Source organism: Manis javanica, chromosome 2, assembly GCF_040802235.1.
Source record: "Manis javanica isolate MJ-LG chromosome 2, MJ_LKY, whole genome shotgun sequence".
Taxonomy (NCBI): domain Eukaryota; kingdom Metazoa; phylum Chordata; class Mammalia; order Pholidota; family Manidae; genus Manis; species Manis javanica.
In genome coordinates, this window is record NC_133157.1 from 618541 (window position 1) to 630331 (window position 11791).

Sequence of the window (11791 nt, forward strand, 5' to 3'; positions counted from 1 at the left end):
CACCCCCAACCCAGACACCCATGTGCGCAGTGGAGGGTGGGGGCTGCAGGAGGTGGCAGAGCATTTCTCGGGGCTGGCATGGCCAAGGCAGGCAGCTGCGGACTGAGGATACCCAGGGTTCTGTGCCCAGGGTCGGCCCCTGGGGCTTCTGGATGAGGTAAAGGGAGCCCATGGAAGTTGCATGTGGCTGGTGAGGCTCCTGTTTTCCAAGAGTCAAGTGCAGAGTCGCTGGCGGCCCTGGGCGTCTCCTGACATCCAGGGAGGTCTGGGTGAGGAGGTCCTGTCGGGGTACAGCCACTTCCAAGCCCCAGACCTGCGAGGGTCTGCGGCCGGGCCGCTCTTCTCTCCCTCCCCAGCTGGCCTTGCTGCACTGGCCGAGCTCTCAGGCCCCCATGCTGTCTGGCTGGGCCTTTGTGCCTGGACCTGACAGGCCGGGGCATGGCTGCCACCTGCGTCGGGGATCCCATGGGGTACAGCAGGTGGAGTGGGCGGAGGGGGCAGTCCCAGTGCACCATGGCCCCTGGTGCGGCATGCTGGCTGTCCCCGAATATTCTGCAGTTCAGGTCAGGACGGTGTCCACTGGGAGCAGCTTCCCAAGCCCAGCTGTTCAGCAGAAGCTGGGCCTCACTTTCACGGTGCCAGGAGAGGGGCAGCCCCACCCAGGCACACAGGGACTTCAACGCTGGCCTGACTGGTCCATTAGAGAGCCATGAGCCGCAGAGTCTCAGGAAATCTGCTGCGACCTGGCGTTTCTGCAGCCAGGGCCCTCAGGGCTGGCACCAACCAGGGCAGGCGGGAGGTGGGAGGGAGAAGGCCCGGTCTCAAGTCCGCAGAGCCAGGGCCTGGGTTCAGTCCACGCAGACCAGGCGCCCCTGGGCCTTTTCCTTTGCTGGGGCTCAGGGAAGACAGGAACCGGCTGCTGCTTCTCTCTGTGATCAAGCCGGCAAGTGTTGTAAAGACCCCAGGACGTCCGGGACGCCGGGGAGGCATTTTAATGAGCTTTTCAGAGCCTCTGCTGCTGTGTTTTCTTGAGAAAACAGGAAGTTGGGTAGCTGGGAGGAAACCCCCATGGGGGCCCCGGGAAGCGTGTGCTGGGGAGCAGCCTGACACTCCTTCCGACCCACGATGGCCAGGCAGGGAGGTCAGGCCAGTCGCCGCACCCCCGCTCTGAAGAGTGTCCCCAGCCTGCGCCTCCGCCAACTGCCCCCCACCCAGGGCTCTGCCTCCTGGCTCCACCGGCCCCAGGCAAGGATGTCCCTGCCCTGTGGGGCAGGAGGGCGTGGCCCCAGTACAGGGCTGTGTCAGAGCGCCAGGGGCAGGCGGGGGCAAAGCTGCAGCCTGGCCAGGACGGGCTGTGGCCTCACCCCAGGGAGGGCCATGCCCAGCCACCCCGGGACAGGGCGCAGCCACATCAGGGCAGCAGAGCCGTGGGGGCAGGTCTGGGGCCTGTCCAGCTGCAGCAAGCCGGGCGGATTTGGAGCGTTCTGACCACAGGGCAGGGGTGGGAGACCTGGGAGCAGGCACTGCGCCTGCCCAGGTGAGGGGTGCTGGGGGCTCGCGCCTAAATGGCAGCTGTGGCGGGTGAGGAGTAGAGGATCCGAATACAATTTTAAAGTGTGGTGGGGTTCCTAGGTTTTAGAGCCCCAACCCACCCGGAGGGAAGGGGCTGGGGCTGGGCTCCCTGGGGTCTGGTCCGGACAGGCATTGGCACCAGCATGCACAAGGACCCCCAGGGGACAGGGTGTGGAGAAGGGGAGCATGGGCTTCCTCAGCCCCCAACCCTCAGCCCGTCTGTGCACAGTAAGCAGGCATTCCGTAGCCATCAGCTGGTGAGGGCAGAGATAGGGTCCATGGCTTGGGGCCGTGTGGCTGCCCTGGACCCAAGAGCAGAAAGGACACACCCCAGAGGGCCAGTGGGGTGGGTTGGGGCCCAGGGGGAGGCCTGGGTGTGGCGTGAGGCGGGCACTGGCACCCACTGCACCTTTGCGAAGAAGAATGGGCCCCCGGCTGGGGAGCCTCCTGGCCCCACAGTCCCATCGCCTCCTGAGCTCAGCCCTAGAGGAAGGTGGGCTGGCCCTGCCCCAGGGCGGGACCCCCTGGCTGATGCCGGTGTTGCAGAGGGTCCGCCTGCAGAGAGGCCCTGGAAGGCTGGCATGATGGGGCTGGACAGGTAGAGGGGTGGGTCTCTGAAGAACCAAGATTTCTAAATGTGATCCTGGCAGGATGGGAGGGCTGAGCCCTGGCAGCAGCCGATTAGGGTCTTAGGGCATGTTTCCCAGACTACAGACCTGGTCAGGGTCACCGTGAGCTGAGGCATCTGCGTACCAGGGCTGGTGGGCCTCGGGCCATGTTACCACCACCAGCTCCCAGAACCCCTGGGCAAAGCCCAGAGCTTAGCCTGAGCAGCAGCCGGGAGCCACCCACCCTATGCCCTGACCACCCGACTTCTGAAGCCAGAGAGATGCTGTCTCAGGGCTGATTGAGGTGGGCCAGTGGTCCCCTACAGGTGGATCCTGAGAAGCCCATTAAAGGTGCTGCCAGGTGCCCCAAGGTGGTGGCCAGGCGCCTGTGTGGCTGCAAACCCCTGCTCGGCCCTGGGGGGCCAGTGTGGGATGGGTTGGTTAGGAAACCCACCCAGGCATCAGAGGGTGCCCGCCCCTGGCCAGCAGCCTGAGCACCCAGCACTGTTGTGCACCCCCCTGCCCCCACCCAGGAGGCTCCCACCGCCAGGCCAGGCCACGTTCTTTTCCTTCCTTCTGCTATTTTGGTGCTGTTCCCAGAGGGAGAGTCCCCTCTGCACACGGAGCGTTCCCAGAGCCTGGCTGCTCTCCGGGCTGCACGTCAGGGCAAAAGGTGGGAGGCACAGGGAGACACAGAGGCCCAGGTGCTGGGCAAGGGGGCCTCACCATGCCTCCCCCAGGGCCCAGCTGTCCCCGGGCGGTGCAGGCCTCCATGTGGCATGTGCCCTCGGCACCAGGATCCACCTTCTGGGAGTCAGTGAGGACAGAGCCCCACGGGGCCTGGGGACACATGGCAGAGCCTCTGTCCGGCGGGGCCCAGCTGCCTGCCACCCCAGGGCCCAGCGGGCCTCTTATAGGGGCAGGGGCCTAGTCCCTGAAGCTGGTGACCTGCCTGTGACTGTCCATCAGGAGCGTCCGCCGAGAGCGTGTTCCCAGTGCCGTCCACCATGGGAAAGTATTTTATCAAAGAAATTTGAGTTAAAAAAAGCCCAGTGCAAGTCCCTGACATGGCCAGGCATAATGTCTATTTTTACTGTCCCTCTGGCCCCCTCCACAATGGTGGGGAGCAGGCTGTGCCCCTGTGTGGGAGTGGGGGTGTCCTGGAAGTCAGTGACGTCAGGTCCTGGAAGTGGCACCGGGAGGGGAAGCCCCTACAGGACGGTGAGCTGCCTCGGGGAGCTCGGGGAGAGCGGCTGCGGTTCAGGGGGCTGGGCCTGGGGCAGGGCCCGGGGACACCCCAGGCGAGCCTGTCCCAGGCTGATTCCTGCCAGAGGAGAGGACTGTGGGCAGAGGGCCCTGGGGATGCAAGGGAGGGCCCACACCCAGACCCCTGGCTAGCTGGGGTGCCAAGGCCTGGGGACCCTCCCTCCACCCTGGCGACCGACTGTGTGCACAGGGACAGACAGGAAGAGGCACGGTGGCCGCTGACCCCGCCCTCCCCGGCCTTTGTGCTCTGTGGCCCCCAGCCCCGTTCCCACACTCGGTGCCCCTGGGGTCACACAGGCACAAAGGCTTGGGAGGGTTGGCCACCACCCTGCACAGGGAGAGACCCCAGCCCGCTGCTCCTGGGGCCGTGGGAGGGGCCGGCCATGGGGCTGGGGGAGGACGGGTCAGGGCTGTGGCATGGAGGGTCTACTGCCGTCGGGGCTTCCAGGGCAGTGGGAGCTGCTGGGGTTCTTGGTGGGGCTGGGACCCAGCGTGCCCGCCCAGGCGGTGGCCCCACTGGCAAGCTTAGCACAGTGTCTGGGGCTCATCACTCCATGAAGCTGCCCTGCAGCCCTCCCCACGGCCTGTCCCTCCCCGCCCCCTCCCCTTCCACAAAAGCCCTGGGTCTCAGCCAGAGCCCAGCTTCAGTTCCCAGCAGATGGCTCTGGGGGTCCCCAGCTCCTGGCACCCCTGGGCTGGCACAACCACCACCCACAGCCTGACACCAGAGCAGGGCTGCCACTGGGCTCCGTGAGCTGCTCTAGCCCTTCCTCGGCACCAGGAGTGGCCCCCGCGTTGTCCGAGACACGTAATGAGGACACACCCGCCCTCTGCCCCAGCCCACCTCCCCCAGGCCGCTCAGGTGCCCCCTCCTTGGGAGGGGCCTGAGCTGAGGGGAGCCCACAGGGGGGAGTCCTATGCCTGCAGCCTTAGGGCCTGTCGAGGCTCCAGCCCGCGACTCAGCGGGCGCCAGGGGCAGCAGAGGATTGGGCTCTGAGGGCACGGAAGAGCAGAGCCCAGTGACCTCCCTGCCATAGGCAAGAGGGCAGGGGCAGCCAAGGCTGTGGGCCCAGGAAGGGTGTACAGCATGCCAAGGTCCCGTGGCCGGGGCTGGGGATTGCGGCAGGTTGGGGCGCACCCCACCCCCGATGTCAGCACACTGCAGCCCTCAGGCTGAAGCACATGACATTCAGCTTCAGCATCCATAAATAAAAGGCTGCTGGCACCAGCACTGCCGTGGCGGCGTTCACAGGGCGTGAGCAGCGGGAAAGCCCCCAGCCCTAATTCTGCCTCCCCCAGCCGGGGGTCTGTGGCAGGGACTGACAGTGCCTGGAGGCCTGGCTGGCAGGCGATGGGGAGGGAGCGATTCTTCGTTCTGAACCACTGCCAGCCCCAAAGTGGAGCCCTGGAGCCGGGGCCGCCCTCCTCCTGGGGTGGCCGCGTGGGGAGGCCCAGCTGCTACGGGACCACTGCCCTCTCAGCCCGGGTGGGGGCAGGACGGGCCTTGCAGGGTGCTTGGCCAGAGGCAGCCCACACCTCCCGCTGCAGACAGAGGCGGCCTCGGGCAGCTGTGGATTGGGTCTAGGGAGGAAGTGGGGGGCATCCACGGGGGAGCAGTGTGGCTAGTGGGGCCCAGGGAACACGTGCTGGCAGGAGGGGCCTGGGTGTGGCCCAGCCAGGGGCCTCGGGAAAAGGAGCCCTGTGAAGGGATGGGCAGCAGGTCCGGAAGCAGGCTGGGGAGGGCCGCCCCTTGGGGAGGAGGGGCGCTGGGCTCCAGCAGGGGCTGCCTCTTCCCCCCAGTCTTGGCAAGGCCAGTTCACGAGGCTCAACAGGCACCTCTCCCGCTTAGCCTGACTCGGTGGCCCTGGGAAGGGACGGGAGAGGGAAAGGCCAGGAGACCCCCGGGCCTGCCCTCAGCCCATGGCCTTGACACCGCCAGCGCCCGGCGCACACCAGCCACTTGCCATGCTCCCACCCTCCCCAGGCCTGGCTGATGTCACTTTTTCCAGGAAGCCCTCCAGGCCTCCGGCCCGGTCTGGGGAGTACTGCCGCTCTGCGGGACTTTGGGGCTCTCTCCCTGGACTGGAACGCTCCCAGGAACGGTGTGCCGGCCCCAGGGTGGGCCTGATGCGAGTGGGTGAGAGGCCCCAGAGGCATTAAGGCAGGTTCAGCCCCCAGGCTTCGGTGCCCCCACGTCCCTGGCAGCCCTGGGCGGGCGGGGGGTCCGTCAGCCCCCTCCCCTAACCTCAGGTCCGCGGGCTGGACCGGTGCCCAGACCCCATTCCCGCGGCCCTGGGCGGGGGGGGGGGAACCCCCAGCGGCCTGGGCGCGGGAAGGTGGCAGGCGGGCAGCCGTTGGCTTTTGAATCTCGGCCGGCGCCCTGAGTGGCCCTTTCAAAGGCCGGCGGGGGCGGGGGCCGTTCCCAGGCCGCCCCGCCCTCCCTGCCCGCCCCTCCTCCCGCTTTCCCACGCCGCCCGGCCGCCGGCTGGTTCTCACGGCCCGCCGCCCCTCCCCCGTCTGGGAACGCCGCGCCCGCCGCGCTGGGGAGCCCCGAGCCCCGGGATGGAGGCACCTCCGGAGCTTCTCGGGGTGGGGGCGCCCTCGGTAGCAGGGCCACGGGGACGGGTTGGGGGTGCCCAGTGGGGGTGCCTGGCGGCCTCAGGGACTGGGTGGCCGTGTGTGCCCAGTGGGGGCGCCTCTCAGGCTTCACCCGGGTGGCAAGGTGCACGCAGTGGGTGTGCCACCCAGGGGTCTGCTGAGGGGGCCAAAGGGAGTCGGGACCCTCCTTCAGGACCTGAGGCCAAAAGGCGTACTAGGGCCCAGGACAGATGGCTGCTCCGCCCCCACCTCACAGAGGGACCCAGGGGCCCTGCCTGCCTTGTGCCCGAGGACAGTGAGCTCTGACTCTCGCTGGGGTCTCCCTGACATGGGAGCAGGTTCTGCGGTCTCACCTACCAGCTGCTCCTACTGCCTGTGTTCCTTCTAAGAGCCCCGGGATTCAGCACATGGATACAGGCTCCTGCTGAATGTGGGCTCAGAGAACAGTGGGTGGCTTTTCACACGGAAATGTGCCACAGGCTTATCTGAAATTCACATTCAGGGTGCGTTCTCCCTGGCCTGTGGCAGGGGTCGAGGAGCCGGGTGGGAAGACTGCCACCTCTCCAGGCCCCGGGGCTCACGCCCCTCACCCCACCCACCCACGTGAGCTGAAATGCAGGGTCTCATCCGAGGGTCTTGGAAAAAACCTCAGGCTGGGCTGCCAGCCCTGCGACCCCGCCCAGGGGGCCTGCCCATCTGGGCCCTCAGCCCTGGCCCGCGGTGGGTCAGCTGCAGGAGGGGGATGGGGGCACTTGGTGACCGAGGCCCTGGGGTCCTGTTTGCAGCCGCTTCCCAGAACTGGGCCTGCAAGCCCGGGGCGACCTGGGGAGGGCCTCCAGTTCAGGCCCTGGGTCCTTCCCTGCTGTGTCCTGGCCAGGGCACCTCCGTGTGGCCTTCCTCCTATTTTGCCCCCCTTCACTGTGAGGGGGAGCAGCAAGTGCTGCCCCGGCTCTGGGATGTCCAGGGAGGCCATAGGATGTTCAGCCCATGGCTGCTGGGGAATCCACACTCGTTGGGGGACCTCCTCAGATTCCCAGCAGGCACGGGGGGCAGTGCTGTGTCCCAGGGGTTCCACTCCCAGAAAGTCTGAGGCAGGTGAAGTGGCCCTCGCATCTGGGGCAGGAGGCCGAGGAGGCCCTGCTTGGGGACACCAGACACATCTCCCTGTGAAGCTGGGCCCCAGACTTGGGGTGCCAGGCTCATGAGGCTGCACAAGCTGGCGTGAGCTCCCATCTGACCGTGAGCCCAGCATAGGCCCCTCCCCGTCCGCGTGGTCACCCTGACTCCTCCCACTCCCAGGAACGCACCTCCCACACTGCCCAGTGGGGCGCACACACAGACACACTCCCAGAGGCAGGAGCGTGAGAAGTCACGTCCACTCAGCCTGCCACTCAGGCCCCGTGTTCACACCCCTCGCCTGTGCCCACGTGCAGACGTGCTCAGCTGCTCTGATGCTGGGCCCTCTTGCACCTCACGCCTGGGTGCTTGCGAGAGTCCTTGCAGAGTGTTGGCTCACGCGCGTGTCCAGACCTGGCCCTCTCACGCCAGGTGTCCAGCGCCTGCCCGTGCGCCTCAGGGGACCTGCATGGAGCTTTCAGCTGAAAATCGGGGCAAACAGGAGGCACGGCTTTCAGTCCCAAGGCAGTAGGGTCTGTGTGGCCAAAGCCAGGCTTCATCTCGGAGGCTCACAGGCCCGCCAGCTGTGCTTCGCTTCCGTAGAGTGCCACCTCTGGGGGCAGATGGCTCAGGGCCCCACGAAGCGCTGCCCGGACAGCGTGGGAGAGCGAAGTGTGGAGCAGACCCAGGCCTAATTGCTTCCTCCGAGGTCCTGCCCTGTCCAGGAAGGTGTCAGGCCGACATCCAGGCTGGGGGTCTTTCATCCCAGCCCTTTGGCCCTGCATCCAGCACCATTTGGTGGGGCAGCTCTGGGCGCCCAGGTGGACAAGCCAGCCTGGGAGGGCCTCGGGATGGCAGGCACAGATGGTGGGGGGTGCCCCGTAGCAGGTCCCAAAAGGGTAGGGACCCTGGGGACAGTAATCGTGGTGCTGCTGTGTCCTCCGCTCCCAGCCTGAGTATCTGGAGGTGTGCGCAGGGAAGGTGCCAGAAACACCTTGGCACCCTGCCTCCTTTTCTCACTGGGGGTGGGATAGAGGGTGTTTATTTTCTCTGCTTTCTTAGGCTTTACTGTTCTCTAAATGAGCAAATGACCCATTCCTCTAAAGCAAGTCATGGCTTCTCAGCCCAAGCCCCCACCTTCCCTGCCTAGGGCAAAATCCCAGAATGGGGTCACCTGGAGCTTGGCTCAGGCTATTGGGTGGGGGCTCCATGTAGGTGGGGCCCTGCTTGGAGCCCCAGATGGGGCCCCCACAAGCCTGCCCAGTGGACTCGGAGGAACACATGCAAAGCCCCTCTGCCTCCCGGCCCTGCCCAGCAGTTCCTGTGTCCCTGGCTGGGGCTCCCTGAGAACCGTCACCCGCACCCCACACTGTGCACTGGCTGTCCACTGTTTGGGGGGTGCATAGCAGATACCTGCAGGCCCACAGACCAGGGCCATGAATGTGTGGCCCACACACCCAGGGCAGGTGGCACCCAGGGCAGTTTCAGAGCCAACGGCAGACTCACTCGGGAGTAGTTCTCAGCACCAGGGAACTGACCCCTTAAAGCCCCCCAGCAAGTCTCAGCCCCAGTTCTGAGGAGGCGCACGTGTCCCAGGTGCCTGCTGCAGTCCTGATTACACACTTGGGAAGCCCAGGGAAGTGACCAGAAGAGTCCTTCTCCCCTTGGGAAACCCCTACAGAGGGTGGACAAGGCGGACCTGCCTGGCTGTGGGTCCCCAGGACCAGCCCTGCTGGCAGCCAGCCCCAGAAGATAGCCTCTACCGCGGGGTGTGCCCCTGCCCGAGGCTGCCCCTGCAGACAGATACAGTGCCCCGATCAGGGCAGCATGGCAGGCCTTGACTCAGCAGCCCGGGGGCCGTGGGGACCAGTGTGCCGGTGCCCCCCGCAACCAGAGCCAGAGCTTTCCCATCCCAGCCCCTCTGCCCCGACTCACCTGGCCCTTCCCACCCAGTCAGACTGGCGGGGGCAGTGGGGGAGTGGGAGGTGCGAGGCTGGCGCTGCCCTCAGGCTCCCAGATTGCAAGGTGCTGCTGAGACTGGGTGGGGCCCGCAGGGCAGCACAGCCTGTGTCCAGGGCCCCTCATAGTCTCTGCCCGGCCCGCTGGCATTCCAGGAGTGGGGTCTGCATGTTCCATGAGAGGAGTGGCGTGGCTCATATGCCACGTGCCCACACACCTCTCCAGCCTGGGGGCAGCATGAGAACCCTGGTGTGGGCCCTGACCAACAGAGAGCCCTGAGACCGAGTATGTCATGCAGCCCCTCAGAATCCCCCTTTATTCAAAATGGGAGGGTGTCGGGGAAGGACCTCAGATGGGTGGGCACAAAGCCCACAACCTGAGGTCAGGGCCGCAGCCTCCCTCGAGGGTGGCCATTGGCTGCCCACAGCAGTGCCGAGGTCGGGGCTGCTGGGCCCTGGGGCAGACAGGAGCTGGACATGGCGGCCCTGGGCGCCAAGCCCTCCTGCAGATGGGGAGCGAGAGCAGCACGGGCAAGCAGGCACAGAACCGGCTTTTCCAGCTCGGGGGTGCTCCCAGGGCCCCGTCGGGGTGCGGGGTGACAGCAGGGCTCAACAGTGGGCAGCAGCCGTGGGAAACCCGGCACTGGTAGTTCCCGAAGGTGGGGCCAGGCCCTTGCGGACAGCACCAGGCGTTGGTCTGCGTGTGGTGACTCAGCATGAGCTGGCGACCCCGCCCAGGTGTGCACATTGGGCCCAAGTCCTGGGAAGGCTGGTGGACCCCTCACGGAGGACCCCACCCCACTCTTCTGCTGTGTTATGCCCTCAGGGTGGCCTGTCAGAATGAGGGCCTCTGTGGTGGGCAGCCCTGGGTGGCAGCCAGAGACTAGACTGCCTACTTGTTCTTGCTCCTAGAGTGAGACCTGGACCTGGGGCACCGCAGGCCACACCTGCAGCCAGGGCTCTGACGTTGCTGCTGCCCCCAGGAAGCCTCCTGGACTTGCAGCCAGGGGTCAGGACACACGGCAGCCTCCCTGCCAGAGGCCAGCCCAGACCCTGGCTGGGGGAGGGGGCAGTGGGGAAGGGTCCTGCCTGGAACCAGCCCAAGAGCCCCAACAGAGGGGGCCCCATCCACCCAGCACTCCCAGGCCCGGGCTCCCCAGCCTGCCGTGCTGCTGAGGCACAGCGGTGAGGCCGCAGGTAAAGCCAGCTTGCGGTGTTGACAGGCCCGTGGGAAAAGGGTGGGGGGGTTGGGCAGGGCAGGTGCCTCCCTGAAGTGGGCACACCCTGCGGCTCCAGGGGCCTGCAGCCACCACCTACCCACCCACCCACCCAGCCACAGGAGCCTCGTCATCCAAGGCACTCAACCAGGAGGGGGCAAGGAGTGCTCACAGCCCCCAGCCCCTGCCCAAGGCTCACCCTCCTCCCGTAGGCCGCCCTGAGGTCCAGAAGGGCTGTGACCACAAAGTCTCCTCGGGTACCTGCGCCCACCTGCCTGGCAGCCAGGTCTCAGCAGGTGCCCAGCCCTGCCGCCCTGGCACACAACCCTCCCCACCTTGCCCTGGGAATCCTGGGGCCTAGACCCATCACAGCCCTGGGGTGGCCAAGGTGGGAGAGCAGGAAGAGCCCCACAAGCCCCTGCCCCCACCCTCTGGGGTCACTGGAAGGTCAGCAGGGTTGAGCTGAGCTCCTTACAGGGGCCCATTGCAAGTTCTACACAAAGACCCTGAGTGCAAACCAAAGTGCCTTCACTCGTAAGAGCGCATGGACTGGGCACCCGGCAAGGGCCGGACTCCTGGCCCCTGAAGCAGCAGGAGGACCGGTGTCATGGAGAAACCTGAACACAGAAGTGGCCAGGCTCACCCCAAGATGGGCTGAGGGGTCGGGGCAGCTGTAGGGCGACCCACCCTGACCCTTTCATGCTGGGCCATGCGCCCCCTACCCATGCTGAGCCTGGCCCAGGGCTGCCCAGGCTGGCTCTGCCCTTACGGGCTCTGAGGCTGGGGGGCACAGCCAGGTGATGGCAGAGTTACTAGGATCTCAGGAGCCAGAAGGGGCCGCCCAGGGCCCACTAGGAGCCAGTGCAGCCAGGGAGGGCTCCCATTAGGCGGTGTGCGCTGTGGTCCTGTGGGGAGAAGGGATGTGTCATTTGTCTCCATGAAACCTCTGGCCAGACTCGGAGCTGCAGGGGGCTGGAGGAGGGGGCATGGAGCAAGCCTCCCCCCACCTCAGCAGCCCCTCTGCCCCCAGGCCTGTAACTGTGACCAGTACCTGAAGGTCTCCAAGAACCTGATGAGGCAGCTCATGTGGCCCAGCGACCACCAGGAAGGCCCCAGCAGCATAGGTGAGTGCACCCCACAGGGTTGGGCATGGGCTCCATGCGGTCTGTGGACCCAGCTGCTGGGCACTCCAGGGCGAACCTACAGCAATAGCCAGGGGGAGATGGAAAGGTGGGGCCCACAGTGGTGCCCAGGCGCAGGGCACCAGGAAGCTCAGGCACTCAGAACCCCTCTGGGGTGGTGTCTGTCACCCTCTTCTCCAGTGGACCCTGCTCAACTGCTGGCCACCCTGCCCCAAACACGGAGGGCACATGCAGCCAGGCACACAGACACGCACATGCACAGGCCTGTGCACAAGAGCACCCCTGTGCTCAGTCGCACACCGTGCATCACCGGC

The 11791-nt window shown here is 66.4% G+C and overlaps 1 protein-coding gene across 13 annotated transcripts in view; it reads left to right on the plus strand.

Annotated features, from left to right (window-relative positions):
• EXD3 (exonuclease 3'-5' domain containing 3) overlaps positions 1-11791 on the plus strand; it is a 65438-nt gene that overhangs the window by 47502 nt on the left and 6145 nt on the right. For all 13 annotated transcript variants that reach the window (XR_012124607.1, XM_073220722.1, XM_073220729.1 and 10 more), the window contains one exon: positions 11366-11459. Coding sequence is in view for 12 of the 13 variants with exons in the window: in XM_073220722.1 (XP_073076823.1) it covers positions 11366-11459 (94 nt within the window). In the remaining variant the exon portion in view is untranslated. The remainder of the gene's footprint in view (positions 1-11365; positions 11460-11791) is intronic.